The sequence below is a fragment of the Chenopodium album genome, chromosome 1 (genome assembly GCF_948465745.1).
Source record: "Chenopodium album chromosome 1, dcCheAlbu1.1, whole genome shotgun sequence".
In the NCBI taxonomy this organism is placed as follows: Eukaryota; Viridiplantae; Streptophyta; class Magnoliopsida; order Caryophyllales; family Amaranthaceae; genus Chenopodium; species Chenopodium album.
Window position 1 is genome coordinate 6,649,277 of NC_137834.1, and position 19,618 is coordinate 6,668,894.

A 19,618-nucleotide genomic window follows, 5' to 3' on the forward strand; every position below is an offset into this window, starting at 1 on the left:
ACTACATAATGTAAATAAAAATTATCTTAAATTCAATAAATACCCGGGCATACCCGGGCATCGCACGGGGCACCAAACTATATATATATATATATATATATATATATATATGAAACCATATACCACTTATATTTGAATACACATCACCTTCATTTCTAATTTCTTTGTTTGTAATTTAAACATGGTTAGAAGATTATTTGAGAAAATCATTGTGTTATTTATACTTTTTTCTCAAAGTAAATTGTGTGTGTGAGTGTTACTAGTTGGATATTATTGATAATGTCTTAATTCTATTACTATTATGATTGAGTTATTGATTATATTTGTTTCAAACAAGATGATTTTGTTACTGGAAAGAGGAATTAATCTACATAACCACAATTCCACAAAGAGAATTTTGTTCATACTTGGATTTTTATTTAATTAATTAGACAAATCACAAGATATCCTTGTTAAGGTATTAGGTATGTACACAATAACACAAGTATCTTACACAGTGAATTAGATGATTGGTTAATTGACTGATTTAGTAAATTTGTCCTATAAATAAATTAACATATATATACTCTACAGTCTAATGTGATTAAAAAAAGAAGAAGTCAAATATAGGTATCATTAACCTTTAAAGATCACTCTAAATATGTAAATTATTTATCACGAGCAGACCATCCTATCTTAATTTGAAGAAAAGTTTCGAAAATGAGAACGTCTCAAGTCCCAACCATATCTAATTAATCTTTATTAGCATGGAAACGTTGAGGTATCAAAAATGCAAGAACCGCAAGTTTCAAAAGTTTCTGTGCTGCTTAGGTGAGGTTCATTCATTGTATAGTAGTTAAATTACCATTCGTCAGCAAAATTAGAAATTAAACAGGTTAGAATTTGGGAATTCTATAGTACAAGAACTAATAAGCTAACAGATGTCAGGTGCTGAATTAAAGTACATGTACCATACATAGCCTACATAGGGATGACAATCTAGTCCGGATCCGACCCTACTCCGCCCCGATCCGAGGTAAAATATCCGCTCCGAGTCCGAGAAAAAAGTAATCCGAGTTCGACTCCGTTAAAATAATCCGACTCCGAGTCGGAGGAGGGTCGGAGTCGGATCCTACAAAAAATCCGAGAAAAAAATTCGACTCCGACAAATGTCCGACTTTAACGGATTATCCGACTCCGACTCCAATAGATAGTGAATTTTTGTGTGGATCATGGTGGCATTGGGTGTGGGTTGTAAAGGCCCAAATAGCCCAACATCTCAAAGTATATTGAATAATGAAAAAAAAGCTCGGAGTCGGGTCGGATCGGATCGGAGTCGGAGTCGGAGTCGGAGGTCGGATATTAAAGTCTGAAGTCGGATGTCGGAGTCAGAGTCGGAGTTGGATTTAACATCCGACTTCCTGTCGGGTCGGAGTCGGATTTAGCATAATCCGGTTCCGAGTCCGACACGGTGCCATCCCTAAGCCTACATAGGTAGATCGAGCTGAGTGTACGTAAAAGACCTCCGATTAATGAAAGTAATGAGCCATTACGTCATTATATGCTCTACTATGTGAGCCTATATGGTTAGTTGTGCTACAAGCCAAGGATACTCGCGTATGAACTTGTAGTATTTCATCATCATCATACTTCTTTTTCCCAACTAGCCAACTACTACTACATCGTTGGAGTTATTCAAATAAGCTTGTTATTTTACAACATTCACTAAGGTCTTGTTCTTTTGAGCTTTTGGGCAGAGTAGGGGTTAGCATAGCAGAGCAGAGCTTCCAACACTGTAGAGCAGATCAGATTTCAGCAGAACAACTCAAAAAAATAAGGCCTAAATTTAAAGTGTGTGCACCTAATAATAATCCTTATAAAAAATTTTCTAACATTATTTAGCAACGACAATTTTATTTCCTTTTTGTGTAAAAAAAAAACAAATGACAAATCCTATACTATGCACAATCATTTATCAAGAAATAAATATACAAGAAATGCTTGTGTGAATATTTTATCAAGGAGAAACAAACACAAAGCACCTCATATCTTTTGATAGTCATTTTTCAAAAGACAACTGTAAAATTTTCTATTTATCAAGGAGAAACAATTGTACTTTATCATACAAGACTTAACCATAAAATTTAATATCACCCCTAAATTTAAAACCAATTAACTTGATTTTGATGTAGCTCTTGAGTTTTATTAATTATGGTGTCAAGATTTTTATTATTTTTTTTTTAAAAGAAGCTCAAAAGAGCGGGATTAGAATTAATTAAACGAGATCAAACTCCGCCAAGGCAACAAGGCCCTGCGGAAAGTCAGTTACAAACACTTGCTCAACAGATCAACCTGGCAGCCATATGAGCTACACAGTTCCCCCCTCTTTTAACATGATTACAAGAGAAAAACGAGAACTCTCCACTCAACACAGCAATGTCCTCAAAAATCAGATCAATAGGGGCACGACCACTACGATTGTTGTTGATGGCGTTAACAACAGTAGACGCATCACATTCAAGCTCCACCCTATCAAAGCCCAATCTCCTAGCTACAGACACCCCCAATCTGGAAGCCAATGCTTCGGCCATAGCAACCTGCATCTGAGCCTGCAATCTGCGCACAATCACAGCAAGAATCGCACCATGCCAGTCCCTAATAACAGCAGCCAACCCAACACCCCGCCCATCGAACACAGCAGCATCTAAAATAATACGAACCACACCCGCAGCAGGAAGGACCCAAGAACTTCTAGAGACACCACCAGCACGACCCATCACACAAGACACTGCCTTCATATGTCCAGAATAATCATGAAAAAGCTTGACAAAACCCAGCACACCAACCTCTCTGTTCTGCCACGGCTCCTCAAACACGATAGAGTTCCTGTAAGCTCAAGCAGCCCATGCCAGCGACACAAAGAGCAAAAAATCATCATGATTAACCTTCGAATGAAACCAGAACAGTCTCTCCTTAAAGGAAACAGACGGAGCATCCACCAACAAACCAGCAAAGGGAGATAACACCCAAATTCCCCTAACCTTCGAACAAAGAAAAATGACATGAATAATGCTCTCCTCCTCGCAGCAACATATTTTGCACAGCCCATCACTTCGAATGTGTCTCTGATGGAGTCTACCAAAAGTAGCAAGGGAACCAGAGCAAGCTCTCCACAAAAAAATTACGAAGTTTAGGTGGTCCTTTCAACCCCCACACAATCTTCCATATCTCAGAGGTTTCCCCACCAAACAGAGAATTCCAGCCCCTCACATGGCTCAATCTTCCAACAAGATACCCAGACTTGGTAGTGTAGATACCATCAGCCGTAGCTCCCCAAAATATAGTTGGCCTTTGTTATCGTACAAAAAATTGACTCTAAATTTGTACTAAATTTCACATGGGCCAATACTAGTTGGCCTTTGTTAGCATACAAAATGTGTTTTGGGATGCGTAATTTCATCCTTGTTGCAATATTAATAGAACGGAGGAAGTATACATTACTACGCAAATTAAATCAAATTACTAGTATACTCTTAAGATTATAACAAAGTATTACGGAGTAATGATTTAGCATGTTGAAGTAATGCACTAATGCAGCTCACATATTATTAAGGCCTAGTGCTGTGAAATTTTTTAGATAACCAATTTTTGCATCTACCAAGTGATTATCATATTGAAGCCTAATGAAGCTAACTAACTCGGGAATGCAAGTTATGCAACATAATAGATGTGCTTCGCATATTGTTGTGATACGCAAAGCTAATCAAAAGAGATAAATTTCGTAAATTACAACTAGTATCATCCTGTAAATACGATAGATAAAATGTTTGGTTGATCCTTAGGGTTCTCAACCCTCGTAAAATAGATAGAGAGAAGGGAAGAATGAATGTGCCTACTATTAAATTTTCTAAGCTCATCAATGGTCAATACAACCAAACACATCAAACTTAAGCTTGGAACAAATTATATAATTACATTTCCCAACTGCTCACATATCCTCAAAATTTTCTTTCCATACATTACAAGGTAACAATTAACAAACCCACCTAATTGGGCTAATTCTAAACCTTATACATTCCATCATATATTCCTTTTTACAGATTGAATTACATTCTATTGACATCAATCACAATTCTTTTTTCTTCCTCACTCTAAAGCTTTTGCTACTTGAGTGAAAGAAGGTGAGACAGGGAAGCTAACTACTTAAACTAAAGGGTGTCGATTTCGGGTCAGGATCCTCTCTAGTAACCACACAGTCCATTTACTAGAGTAATCGGAAGTAGGGTTTTGAAACTACATTTTCTTACCTCTTGATATAGTACTTCGATAGTTGGATGGTCCGATTACTAGAGAGAATCCTCAGGCATGATTACAATGGCACTTCACTCGCATTTTGGTTTAGTACTCCGGATCACTACAAGAGACAAAGCCATGATAAATATGCGTGCATTGAGCAAATCCATGTCGTATCATCTTGGACCAGAAAGCTCCATAGCTTCAACCACAAGTGAAGATTCTTCTATATAATCTGAGTAACGCTGTGGCTCGCTGGACCTTGACCTAGGAGTTTCGATTCTCTGTGAAGCCTCCCATTTCTCGGTTAACCCATCATCCTCCAACATCCTCAAGACTTCAGACATTTTTGGACGATGAATTGGATTAAATTGTGTACATAAAAGAGCTACCTGTACCATTTCTCCTAATTCCACCCTGTCATAGTCGTTCTTTAAGTCCCTATCTACTAACTGGTTTAGCTTCCCCTCATTATGCAACTTCTTTACCTGCAGCATTTCAGTTAACATGTAAGCAATGAAACAAAGATGCTCCAAAAGCGAGTTCATAAGCTTAGCCCAGAAAGACTAACTTTTAGCACTCGTGCATGTAATCCATATTATAAGCAATATCACAAAACTATGCATTTTGGTTTCGTTCTTAACTTATTGAGACCTGTCTAACCTCCACTTTAAATTGATTGATTGCCGTTTAACACTAACTATAAATAAGTTGAGGGGAGGGAAAGAAAATAAAGAAGATTACCCAGTCAAGCATAACGCCTTTCTGATTAGATGCTCGGCCAAAATCCAAGGCTTTTTCCCCAGTGATCAGCTCAAGGAGCAATATTCCATACCCAAATACGTCAGTTTTCTCAGATGACTGGCCAGTACAGAGATATTCTGGAGCAATATGTCCAACAGTGCCACGAACTGCTGTTGTAACATGGGACTCTCGGTGATCCAAAAGCTTTGCAAGCCCAAAATCACCAACGACTGCCTCAAAGTCTTCATCAAGCAGAATGTTAGCTGCCTTGACATCTCGGTGAATAATTTTAGGGTCACACTGCTCATGCAAATACAGCAGCCCCCTTGCTGTGCCTAAAGCAATGCTCCTACGCCTTGACCAATCTAAGACAGGTCTACCATGAATAAAATCTGCATCAAATAATATACTCGTCAATTCGTCATTATACAAATATATACAGTTATTGGGTGATAATTTGCAGAACAAAACTTATGATTAATCGAAAAATTGGAGCTTATGATAGCATCATGTAACTTAGCATTAGAATACGCTTGAGATATTTGTTACAAGGTGCTAGTTTGTTAAAGGTTAATGAAATGGAATTTTCAAATCAAGGGATAGGTAGATATACAAATAGTAAAAATAGACATTTCTAAAAAGAATTCGAAGCATTTGGCAAATATGGATAGACAAGTAGTAAGAAACTTGCCTTTAAGGCGAGATGCCACGCTACCATTTGGCATATATGGATAGACAAGAAGTCGTTCATTCTCAGTTGAACAGAAACCACAAAGTCGAAGCAGATTCCGATGAACAGCTAGACTAATAGTCTCAACTTCTGTCTGAAACTGAATTTCCCCTGCAGTCACGTTATAATCCTTTAACCTTTTCACAGCTACTAGTGTGCCATCATTAAGGCTGCCTTTGTACACTATGCCAAATCCACCTCTTCCAAGTATATTTTTCGAGCTAAAGTGGTTAGTCGCAGAACGCAACTCTTTGAAACTATACCTCTTCAAATGGCCAAGACAAACCTCTGGATCATATTGTTCTGCCAATCAAGATATAATCAGCTGAATGTAGGGTGTAACAGTTAGGACAATAATGTACAGAAACTCTAAATAAATCATTTAAGTTTATACATTGAGGAAAACCAATGATGAAATTTCTTTTTGTGCTAGTCAGATGGCAGAATCTTATGACGCCAGTACCATGAAAACTAAATTTTCTCCATACATAATGTAAGTAGTTTTACTTAGTTTCGTATTCCTCTCAACTTCTATCAATGTGAAGATACATTCACTCCAGTACCAAGGATGATGTTTGCATCACTTCCTAACTAATTGTGTGTTAAATACTCCATTCGAGAAAATTGTCAAATTTCACATTTAACAATTAAAACAGCAAGAATTTGCTTGAAACTCAAGGAGAGGGTTTAAAAGAGCAGATGAGTGGACAAACCATTCACATCAAAGAATATTTGTCTTTTGCGACCATAACACCACCAAATGCCCAGCCCAATGATGCCTACGGTCAAAAGAGCAGCCCCAAAGCTTGCACCAATTGCTACAGCAGCACGGTGACTTTTCCATCCAGAAGAATTTGGTTGATCTGGAAAATCATAAAGCAGACAAGATTTGACTATACATCTTTTGAAATAAAAAGGAAAGAATATAAAAGCACCCAAAATAGTAAAAGAGAACATTTCGCTTAGTTGCACCTTTTGACAATAAACAGAAGGGTATAAATTCTTTGAATAGATACCTCTAAGAGAATCTGGTGGAAAGGAAAGTGGTTCAGGAGATACCACAGAGCAGTTGGTACTAGAACTTGTTCCACAAATTAAAGGGTTGCCAATTATCCTGAAAGGAATAATGAACAAGTGAAAACTTTTCCAATAAAATTCCTGTAATGCAGAAAGCTATAGTATCATATACAGGTATGTGTGCAAGTGCCATGCTCTGCTAATTTAAGGGGGGAAAAATCATGTTTTTTCTGTTCAATATAAAGTTTCAAGAGTCCATATTCATGTTAGGGTGTCAAATATCCGACATGAGTACTAAAGATAAAATGATAAATCAGAGTATCAATGACAGAAAGTGATAATGTGACACAGCCGAGCATAAAAAGGACTTACTTGAAGGTTCTGGTGGATATCTTTGGCAAGGAACCACTTAAATTGTTGAATGAGAGGTCTCTGCAAACAATTGTTTCATACAAAATGATGATTCCAGGTTTCCAACCAAAAGATGCTCATGCTAACAAAAATTGGCAAGCTTTAACAACTATGAAATTCAAATTTTCAAAAGTGAACTTACACAAGGGTTAGCCCTTCAATTTTTGAAAGAGAATCAGGGCAAGGTCCAGTAAGGCTGTTGTTATTCAGTCGTCTGGCTTGTACAGAGAAAGCAAAACAACAGAAATCATCAATTCTCAGATTATCTGCAGCTCGAAATCAGAAGGATAAAATTAACAGAACCATTTGTACTAGACCCTAACTATTCATGCTGTACTATTTCAAATTCTGACCTAAAATTGTCCTAGCATATTGAAGAAATGGAACAACTTACAAGTAATTTAGATTCCTCAAATTTCCTAATGAACTCGGTATCTCTCCTGTGAACTCATTGTTTGAAAGATCTAAAGTCTGAAGCATTTCCAACCTTCCAATCTCAGCAGGAATATGACCTGTTATTGCATTGTTTTGCAGCAACCTACACGAGGCCACAACGATAAACAACCATACTCACCAAATTACATAAACCATATACGAGGTAACGAGGTTTTGAAGTAGAATATAGCATTCTGAAAATTCTTACACTGACTCCAACTTAGTAAGGTTCTGAATTGAAGGAGATAACACCCCAGATAAACTCTGACTAGGCAGTCCCCTAACAAACATGTTCAATAACATCACTCAGAAAAACTCATTCCAAAATTATAAAGTTAAACTTTAGTGTCAAAAACAAAGAGAAAAACACATACAGTGCAGAAACATAGCCATCATTTGAGCAAGTAATCATCCTCCAACTGCAAGGATCTACAGAGTTAACATCCCAATTCTCAAGAACATTATAAGGATCCTTCAGTTGAGTTTTTATGGCCATTAGAGCTACAACTGCAAGGATTTTAAACAAACATAAAATATATATAAAAAATTAAAATTATGAATTTACTGACTAACAGAAAGAAGGAATTTCAGAAGAATTTCCAGAAAATGAACTGCACAGATTGATAATGATACATGTATTAAATGAAGTGCCAAATGTTTTTGTGGCCCATACAAAAATTAGGTAGAAAACTAGGATTGAATTTATTTCTCAACCTCAAATTGAAGATTAACAAATTACAACATATATACATTAATGAACAGAATCTCACTTTTAAACATAAATTTTCATAGGACAGCAGCAACAGCAACAACAATTAAGAAATAGAAAGAAAGTGAAAAATAAGAAATAGTAGAAAGAAATAAAAAGAAAAGGGGTGAACTAACCTTCAAAGTTGACACCAGTAGGTGAGAGAGTAGCAGAAACAGCACCCACCAAAATCAGGAAAAACAATCCTACTGAAATTTGCAAAGAAAAGCCCATTTTCAATGTTCTTGCATTCAGATGATCCAGCAGTCTTCAAATGTGCAAACCCACTTAAAAAAATTTCATTTCTTTCTTTTCTGACAAAAATTGAAAATCACTTTCCTAAAAAATAGGATTTTCAGGACTTATCCAAATCCAAACCCCACTTATTTACCCAAATAAAAAGGTGGCCTCAAAATTAGAATCCCAGAAAATCAACCATCATTGCCAAGAAAAGAAAGAAATAGCCCAAATTATTTGAAAAAGATGTGATTTTTAACCTTTTTTCTGAACAAAAAAAAATACAGTATGATTTTTTTACTGCACAATGAAATACACCCAGATGCTTAAAAATCTCTATTTCAAGCAATTCTCACTGTTAAAAGTCAGAAATTGGGTAAATATCAGAACCCACTTGAAGAAGAAAGAAAGAAGATGAAACAAAACACAACAAAGAGGATGAGCATAAATTTTTTGAGAAGAACAAGGAAATAATACTGTGAAATTCTGAAAGATCCTAGAGATCTGGGGCACTCCAAAAAAATAAAAATTTAGGGAAAATAAAATTTGAAAATTCTGTGAGTATTTTGCTATCCAAAAATAATAAATAGAAACTGATCCCCACAAAATTCCATATAAAATTGTGTAATTTGGGGTTTAGCTTGGAGCCTAGTTTTGAATCAAAGTGATTCCCAATTTCATACCACCATTTTATCTTGTTTCTGTAAAATTCTCTCTCCTCTGAAATAAGCAAGCAAATAGGATCAAAATCAGTGTGGCCTTCCACTGATTTTGCAGAAACAACCAAAGAACCAAAACCCACAAACATACTGCCAAAATGAGGGGGACATATGCTTATAAAAAGTGAGGGAAATTGGAGTACTGTTATTTTTCTTTTTAATTTATGGGATTATTATATTAATTTTGTTACTCTGTATAAATGTATAATGCTAAGTGCCATTTTGGTATTCCGTATGTGTTTGATGAGGTGATGATTAACCCTTAGCGTATAGTTAATCATTAGCTCTTATGGGTTTAGCAAACATATCGTATGAAAAATGTACCATTACATGCATAATAGGTGATACGGTGGTAAATATTTTAGGGGAAAACGTTCAACGTATATGATGGTAAAAAGTATCACTACATGCATAATAGTACACAAAAAGTACTATTCAGACAAAAAGTACCACTAAATGCAATACATAGCCCTTAAGGCTATATATAAGCATTAAAAATACTCTTGAAAACTGTTTAAATTTAGAAAATCATGACAAATTCACACTTATTACATTGATCTACTCGTGTTTTTGTCATGAATTCCTTATTTTATACAATTACAAGAGTGTTTTTAATGCTTATATACATCCCTAAAGGCTATATATAGCATTACCCATATTTTAATAGTACATTATACATGCATAATGGTACATTATAATGTACCACTGTAGAGTGAACTTTTCCAAAAGCTTGTCAAATTTACAATTTTACCCTCCTATATGTTTTAGGAGTTATGCGCCTAGTTGCACTCGAGGTCGATTACCTCGATCTCATGTCTTAAATATTATTCCCTCCGTTTTATAATAATCGTAACACTTTAACCGGATATATGTTAATGCAAAACTTTAATCATTAATATTTGTAATTATATATTGCTAAGGATTTGTAAAAACTTGATCTAATGAAAATATACATAAAGACTAACCTAAAAATATATGTAGTATATGGTAATATTACTAATATATGCATTAAAAAAAAAAGAGTCAAACTAGTAAATACTCCCTCTGTCTCATAAAAGATGACGCAGTCAAACATTGCACTAGTTTGACTTTATTTTTATATAATTAAATATTAATGAAAATTATTTTTAAAATTATATTATGCAACTTTCTATTAAAACCTATCTAACCATATATTTTATTAATAAAAAAACTATGGTAAAACCTAATACATGAATAGTAACATCACATGTATTGGGACGGGAGAGTGGGAGTGAGGGGTAGCTCAAGTGGTTAGAGTTCCCCTCCCGATTCCAATAGATCTTGGGATCGATTCTCATTACCCGCCCTTGTGGCTCTCTATACACCAAAAAAATAAAAAATAAAAATTATGGGACGGGAGAGTATATAAATAGTGTAAAAGTCAAAGTGTTGTGATTATTACGAAACGAGAGGGTACTCAATACTTGTATTTGGACCAATTAGATATGAATTATACTACGAGTGTGCTTATATATGATAATTGACGTTTAGGGCCTTACTATATACACCCTCCGATTTTTATTTATTTTTAAATGCATGAGTTCCTTTTCATGGGTGGTTATTTAAAGGGGGGTGTTATATACCGCCATCCAAAATTATCAAAACCGCCAACATTTAGTGTGAATTGACAACCATACCTTTAGTACTTCACCACTATTTTCCCTCTTGCCACCAATCACTAACACCTTGACACCACCACCCCAATTAACGACTAACACCACCACCACACTGACCGGCGACGACGACCACCACCACAACCACCCTCACCGGCGACCTACCACATCCCCCTCAAAGATGACCCGCCACCTTCCCTCTTTGGCGGAAAGGTGGTGGTTTTTTTTTTACAATCGTATCAACCGGAGCTCAAAACCGGTTACCGGACACGATAACCGATTTTGGGCTCCGGTTACCATGGAATCGGTTAAGGTGCACGGTAACCGAAGCCCAAAACCGGTTACCGTGCGCGATAACTAGAACCCAAAACCGGTTACCATGCACGATAACCGGTTTTGGGCTCCGATTATCGTGCACGGTAACCGGTTTTGGGCTTCGGTTACCGCGGTTGCCTGAAATAAAAAAAATATATTAAACCACCACCTTCTGGCCGACGAGGGAAGGTGGTGGGTTGTCATAGAAGAGGGTATGGTGGGTCGCCGATCAGGGTGGTGGTGGTCATCGCCGATCAGAAGGAGTTGTGGGTCGCCGGGAGGATAAGGGGTGGTGAAGTAATAAGGGTACGATTGTCCATTCACACCGAATGTTGGCGGTGATGATCATTTTTGTAGGCGGTGTTTAGCAATTCACTATTTAAATGCAGCACTTCTATATTTGATAATTTTATACTTTATATCATTTTTTACTTTCCCATGGTCCCTACTTAAATAATAATATTCTCTCACATAATTTCTCTTTCTTGGTTTAACAACTCTGTATAATAAATTATTTAGCCACTCACAATATTATGCGAAGTAATACTCTTCTAAAACTCCACACATTACCAAGTAATCCAATTTAAAAAATGGAGATAGTTTATGGATAAAAAATTCCAATCTAAATTTTCAAAGTTTTTTTTTTACACATAAATTTTCAAAGATCAATTCAACAAAGTATACTAGTATAAGAATAATACACTACGTATGAATAATGTATGATGATACATGACATCCAACTAAATACTCCTACATGACATCCAACTAAATACTCCGTAGTAAATACGAGTACTACTCCGTTATGCTTAATATTGTTATTCTTAATTTCTTATTTATTGTTGGGAGTACTTTAAATAATTATTCGTATTCATAATAAAGTTTTTGTTAGGACAACAGAATGATTATGTGTTATAAAAAAGTTTAAGGGAAAACAATAAAATAGGGTGATTGGATTGAGGGGATGTATGGGTTATTTAACAGAAAATTAGCAGAGAGAACAATTAGATGTCTAGTGAGTTAAAAGAAAATTACGAGTAAAATTAATTTTATAAAAATACTGTACTTTGGTACAAAAAAAATCTTACAGAAAAGGTATTTTAGCAGATCACGTGCTTGAGTTGTCTATAGGAATTGTTGGCTTTTGGTGCCAAAAATTTTATTTTACTCCTAATCTCCTATACATGTGTTGGCCATGAACCTAGGTGGGTCACACATATAAAAGTGTTAAAATTTGACTCGAATAACTTGGCCACTTGGCCTGAAACTGTTACTCCCTCCTAAGTGTTATAGTTTGACCGGTATATAGTTTTAGGCAATTTAATTGACTTAAATAAAATAAGAGGCAAGTGAGGTAGTTGGAATATTAAAAAATTGTAAAAGAAAAATAGTGGGGTTAATAGTTGATTGAAAAGTAATGAATGTGAGAGGAAAGATATAATAAAAAAAAAAATAGTAATGGGTTTGGGTGGGAACCATGAGAGGAGAGAGATATAATTTTTTAATATAGTTTTTTGCCAAAAAAAAAGTGTAACACTTATTAAAACACAACCGAATTTGGTAAGTGTAACACTTATTAAAACACGGAGGGAGTATTTTTTAAAAAAAAGGGAAATTTGCAAATTACAGTCATTTAAGTTCGTATTTTGCAAATTGCAGCCATTTAAAAAAAAATTGCAAATTGTAGCCTAAAAGTTCATATAAATTGTATTGCAGCTTGATTTAACTTTTTTATCGGTTTACATGTCGAAAAAACTTTGATTGAGGTTTTACGGGCTATTTTAGTTCTTAGGGGTTCGAATTTGCAAAAAAAAACGCAAGTGCCTCGTTTTGTGTAACAAAAATGTATCGATTTGTGGGAAACTGTAAAAATGAGACACGTTATTTTTTGCTGATTCCGAGCTCAATTCGGACCCCTAAAAGCTAAAATGACCCCTAAAACCTTAACCGAATATTTTTCGCATGTAAACCTATGAAAAAGTTAAATCGGGCTGCAATTTACAATATATACGAACTTTTGGGATGCAATTTGCATTTTTTTTAAATGGCTACAATTTGCAAAATACGAACTTTAAATGGCTGCAATTTGCAAATTTTTCAAAAAAAAAAAAGTATTATACTTTCTTCGTTTTTTTTAAAATACTCTTAGTAACATGACAAATATGATTAATAATATTTTTAATTAGGAAAATTTGCAAATTGCAACCATTTAAAATTCGTATTTTGCAAATTGCAGCCATTTAAATAAAAAATTGCAAATTGCAGCCCAATAGTTCATATAAATTGTAGCCCGATTCAACTTTTTCATCGGTTTACAAGTTGAAAAATCTTCGATTAAGGTTTTAGGGACCATTTTAGCCCTTAGGGGTCCGAATTGAGCTCGGAATTAGCAAAAAAATAACGCAAGTATCTCGTTTTGCGTAACAAAAATGTATCGATTTTTGGGAAACTGTAAATATGAGACACTTACGTTATTTTTTTGCTAATTCCGAGCTCAATTCGAGCCTGTAAAGGCTAAAATGACCCCTAAAACCTTAACCGAAGATTTTTTAACTTGTAAATTGATGAAAAAGTTGAATCGGGCTGCAATTTACAATTTATACGAACTTTTGGGTTGCAATTTGCAAAAAAAAATTTAAATGACTACAATTTGCAAAATACGAACTTTAAATGGCTGCAATTTGCAAATTTCCTTTTAATTATCATTAACTATAAATTATACTCTGGAATAATTGAAATTAATTATCTACTCAAACCCTATTCTTTTGATCTTCTGAGCAAAACGAGGATTGGCAGAGCTGAGCAAAGCTGAACAAGGCTTCCAACATACTATAGAGCAAAGCAGATTTAAGCTGAGCTGGGAAGAGCACAGTAGGACATAGCAGAGCAGAGCAAGACATGGCATAGCATAGCAAATTTCTGCAGAGTAGAGCTGAACAACTTCAAAGACCAGAACCTCGTTGAGATGAATCTAACAAATATCTACAATACTATATTTTTCTTATGTATAATTCGCAATATTGGTCAAAATATATTTAGTAAATAGTATTAAAATCCTCAATGGAGCACTTAAAAAATAAAAAAAATAAAAATAAAAATAAAAAGGCACAATCTTACAATAATTTAGCATGAGTGCACGAATCAAATTTAAAATAGACCCAGGCCAACTAAATGTCATGATATATAGAGTATAAAATATATTCCTGGATCTTAACCATCAGCTTAACCTTTTGATTAAGATGGTCCATTATCATGATATCAGAGCCAATGTGACACAAAGGTCACGGGTTCGAATCTCATCCACCCCTCCTTTATAAGGGGGCGTGATACTCCGATCTAACGTATCAGAATTCACCCCTTTCACACTCCACCAACTATACTATAAAATGAATTTTTAGAGTATATGTTAGAATGTTTTTGATGCTTTTTCAAAAAAAAAAAAAAAAAAAAAAAAAAAAAAAAAAAAAAGAAAAAAAAAGAAAGATGTTTTTGATGCAAAACACTCATACTATGAGTCTATGACACCTCGCACACTCCTCTTAAAAATAACTATGAAGTAGTTACTTTTTATAGCAACTACTCTCTTAGACAACTCATAACTATTTAGTTTCTTTTTTGAAAGCAAAATTTGTTACTACGTAATTTATAGCACTGCTAATTCTATGAAAAATTTACCCAACAAATGTTTTTTTAATTTAACGGTCAATTTAATGCTTAAATAATTTCTTATGTCGGAAGTATTTTATTACATTTCTTTTTATGTAAATAGTTTCATTGTTCAATACTCACTAAATTAAACTAATGGCAGTTGACCTGATACCAATATACCATACATTGAGTACAATATATATATATATATATATATATATATATATATATATATATATATATATATATATAGCAAGTGTAACATATATTCTCTTCAATAATATAGTGCTTGATTTACTTCAAAGACACCACTAGCCATATTGTACATGATAATGGAGCATATTTGATTGTATTCCCTTTGACATTCTTCTATAATAACATACATTTCATCAATACATCTTTTTATGCTTATAAATGATACACTAATTGATAGGTGATTGTGAATTTTCATGGTAGAGGCAAATTCAAGTCTCACGTGAAAAGAATAAGGAAAATAAAATTTCCTATTTAAGTAGAAACACACTTCATTAGTATGAGATTTTTTGGGTTCGAAGTCTAAAAACAATTCTGTGCAGGACAAGCGTCAAAGCGAACTATATTACCAAGATTTAGACCTTGTTTAGTTCGCCTTATATTTGCTTATTTGAAGTTATCTGATTTGGTCTGGTCTGATCTGATCTGCTTTGGTTTGGTCTGATCTGATCTGGTCTGGTCTGATCTTATCTGATCTGATTTGACCAAACTTTGACCTTAAATATACGATAATCTATATGGAAAAAATATATCAAGTGGAGTCCTGTTAGATTCGTAATAATGCGTACTTTATTATGTTATTATTTTCATAATTTTTATTACGAAATTAAAGATATTTAGCGATAAAAAATTGCACATAAAACGATGATTTGATCTAAACTTATTTTTTCTTATCTGAACTTATTTTTTCTGAAATAAATAAAAATAAGGTGAACTAAACAAGGCTTTAAATTTTATTTATTTATTTTTTCATGGAGGTGGGTTGTGTTAAGCTAATTAAGCAAAGCTATATAAAGTGTGCCGCTTTACGTGTGCATGGGTGGGCGTAAATTGAGCCTTTAAGTTGTTATTATACAATTTTTATAGGTGGTGGTTCGTGACACCGAATCTATAAAGTATTTGTAGTGAGCCTACACCCTATGGCCTATGCCCTTAGCTAAGGCTTGTGCCACTAAAAAAGGAATCGCACCATGGTTTCTAAAATACTAATAACTAATGCTATTATTCTCATTCTTTGATAATATGGCCCAAAACCTAAAACCATATTGGATGTACCATGCAACAAATGAAAACTATGCTTAAAAATTCGGGTGTATTATATGTTCTCGGACTCTCCATATAATATTATATGCACATGAAATACTCGTATATTCCAATCGTTCTACTTTTCACTACAATAGAGTTTCAAGAATTTACTAAATAATTTTTTTTTTATTAACTCTATCATACTCCGTCATTTACAAGCTTATAGGTTACTCTATCTCGATTGACTACGGGCATGTTCTCTTCAGCTTAATTTTAGTTCAATTCAGTTCAGTTCAGCCCACCTCAGTTTAGTTCATATTCCTTCTCTCGTAAACAATTCAAGTCAGTTCAACTAAAATAAGTTCAGTACAGTTCATCTCAATTCAAAAAATCAAAACAAGCCCTACATTATCAAGGCTTTGTCATGTGAAAAAGAAAAAAAAAATCAAAATACTTATCTAACACAAAGTTTTTAATGAAAATTAACATATACGGAAATGATTTATAGAAGTTCTAAATACTGTTGTGTTTTTATTTATTTTTTTGATGTATTCTAAAAATAGTACGGAGTACAATAATAACAAATGAATTTTTTTTACAAAAATAAAGATACCTAGAAGTAGTAAAATGCGGAACCCAAGGGTATGAAGAGTATATTTGTCGCATTGGGAGAGCTGAGTATTCCCTAAGTTGGAATTTCATCAAAAAACTAAAAAAAAAATAAAATTACAACCAATTCAACACTACTATTACTTGGAACTCTAAATCCTCATTTTCTGTTTGTATGTAGGCATTGGGAAAATTATGCAAGTACCTCTACATTTTATTATTGCACGCCATCACTACCACACCAATGTTTTCTAATTTTGCACAACCATCATATTTTGTAGTATGTATTTTTTTTTTTCTCGTAATTATCAAGAAATTGGATGGCATATACTACCTTCGTTAATGGTTATTTGCAACTTAAAAATATTTTATATTTCACAAATAATACCCCAAAGTTGCAAATAACTATTAATGAAGGTAATAATAAAAAAAAAATAACTTAATGAACTAGAGAATTTTTCATGATAACAATAAACATGTGTTGTTAGGAATATTAGGAAATATTAGCATATCTTTGTGATTATTATCATATATATTTGTTTCCTAGTTTATAGGCTCAAGTTTATCTTGAATATCTATTGATATGTTTAGGGAACAATGTACTCTATATATTGAAACCAATTGAATGAATCAGGGCAAGCTTGAAGCCCTACTTTGACATGGTATCAGTCGCTAGGATACTCTAAAAAAAAAAAAAATCAAAACATAACAAAACCTTAAATCACCATGGTCGGTGATGATGTTCCACCACCATGAATCGACATAACCTCTCCATATTACCTGGGTCCTCATGACAGACTTGGGGATTTCATCACACCGACCCGATTTCGTGGAGAAAATTACGATGAATGGGCCAATGATGTTCATACCGCCTTGGAAGCACGCCGTAAATTTGTCTTTCTCGATGGGACAATCACAACTCCATCCTCTTCGTATACACAATCGGATTGGAATACAATTCACGCTATGTTAATTTCGTGGCTCATGAATACTATTGATCCCGAAGTCAAGAGTACTTTGTCTAAGTACAAAGATGCAAAGAGGTTATGAAATACTCTCAAGAAGAGGTTTGCCACTGTTAATGGACCTAAAATTCAACAGTTGAAGGCTTCAATAGCAAAGTGTGAGCAATCGAAGGATATGTCTGTTGCTTCCTACTTTGGTAAATTGACTGCCTTGTGGGGGGAATTGAACAATCATGAGCCAATAATTACTTGTTCCTATTGTGCGAATTGTACAGCCGGTGTGGAACATGAGAAACGGCGAGAGAACACTCGACTTCATCAGTTCTTGATGGGCTTGAATACCGACCACTATGCTCAAACTCGCACCAACAACCTATCATAGGATCCCCTGCCATCCCTTGACAGAGCGTATCAGTTGGCCTCACAAGATGAGCGAGTAAGGTCTGCTAAACATGTTTATGATGAACAACCTCCTGAAGCTGTCGGGTTTTCCCTTTGAACCAGTACTAGGAAGCCAAAGTCCGTTGCCACAGACGATAAACCTGATAAGTCAGGACTGCAATGTACTCACTGCAAGAGAAAACGGCCACCTGGTTAGGGATGGCAATGGATCCGTATCCGACCCGGATCCGTGGATCCATATCCGTTTCCGCGGATATGGATCTGTAAAATTTGGACCCGATGGATCCGGTTCGGATACAGATCCTACACTAAAATACGGATCTGAATACGGGTCTTATCGAAATACCCGTTTTCAGATCCGTTTACCCGTTTATTTTTTTTACATAATATAATTTTTAAAGCCCAACCCACATTTGTAAATGAGACTTTGAGTCTGTGTAACACCCCCAAATCTCGCTCTACGGAAATACTAGTATTACCCATATAATTATACCGTAGAGATAGACTTAGGCGTATTACCGCTGCGTGATTACGCACGGCTACTCAACTTACTATAAATAACAATACTTTGCAGCGGAAACTTCAATACTCTTCTTTATTGGTAATAACCATAATAGTAACCAATGTTATGAGTACTCCAAATAGATACAAGACCAAATTCCTAATTTAGTGAAAACCAAATCCCGGGACTCCAATGCATCACTTTATTCACTTCACCTGAAACAACACTGCTTACCATTACGGTAAACAGGGCGAACCAAAACAAATAAGAAGTACGGGTTAGCAAAATATGCTAAGTACGGTAAGTGCAAGATAATTAAACTCAATTTATTTGCAAACATGCTTTTAAACCAATTTCCAAAAATTCCAAACTCATGGTTTAAAACCAATTCTCAATATTCCAATAACCAATAAAACCAATGCCAATTATTTAAAACCATTTCCTCATATTAAAACCAATTCCTCATAATAAACCATTAAAACCAATTCCTCTCCTAAGTGTGCACACCCCCCAAGCTAGTCTCCTTATGTTACAAGGCTATTCTTGAGGAAAGACCCGGCCATACAAAGTTCAAGGCCTTATCAATAAACCAAATCCGCATAGTGGGATTACTAACATGCTTATAAAGCATAATAATAAATCAATGATTCAATAAATCCTATTTTAAATCCAATAATTCAATCTTTAATGAAAACAATCCAAACTCCTTTTCCATAAATCCAACTTGCTTTCAAAATCAATCCTTTTTAAACATGAATAATAAATTAATTAATCAAAACATGTTATAAAAATCAATACTCCAATTTAATTATTAAAACCAACCTTTTAAACATACTTTTATTTCATAAACCATAATTCAAGTCAATTTAATTCAAGCAACATAAATCATTCAAACATTTTCATTCAAATCGATCACTTTCAAGGTATCTAGCCACCTAACGTACCTTGATCTTCG

General features: G+C 34.5%; 1 protein-coding gene across 1 annotated transcript; it reads right to left on the reverse strand.

The window, feature by feature from the left end:
• Positions 1-3,928: 3,928 nt before the first annotated feature.
• LOC145641342 (protein CLAVATA3 INSENSITIVE RECEPTOR KINASE 1-like) lies at positions 3,929-9,469 on the reverse strand. Its single transcript, XM_081692269.1, has 11 exons — positions 8,495-9,469; positions 7,984-8,116; positions 7,818-7,889; positions 7,569-7,712; positions 7,317-7,388; positions 7,136-7,195; positions 6,763-6,860; positions 6,460-6,609; positions 5,708-6,049; positions 5,017-5,408; positions 3,929-4,760 (listed from the first exon to the last, which is right to left on the reverse strand). The coding sequence occupies exons 1-11, from the start codon at positions 8,589-8,591 to the stop codon at positions 4,449-4,451; spliced, it is 1,872 nt and encodes a 623-aa protein (XP_081548395.1). The 5' UTR covers positions 8,592-9,469; the 3' UTR covers positions 3,929-4,448.
• Between the last annotated feature and the right edge of the window lie 10,149 nt (positions 9,470-19,618).

Bases quoted from the DNA above. Each gene is read 5' to 3' on its own strand.
- LOC145641342 (XM_081692269.1), bottom strand. From the start codon at position 8,591: ATGGGCTTTTCTTTGCAAATTTCAGTAGGATTGTTTTTCCTGATTTTG. The intron at 6,610-6,762 runs GTATCTATTCAA...ATGATTTTCCAG, and splicing joins TCCACCAGATTCTCTTAGAG to ATCAACCAAATTCTTCTGGA. The intron at 5,409-5,707 runs GCAAGTTTCTTA...TATTTGATGCAG, and splicing joins CGTGGCATCTCGCCTTAAAG to ATTTTATTCATGGTAGACCT.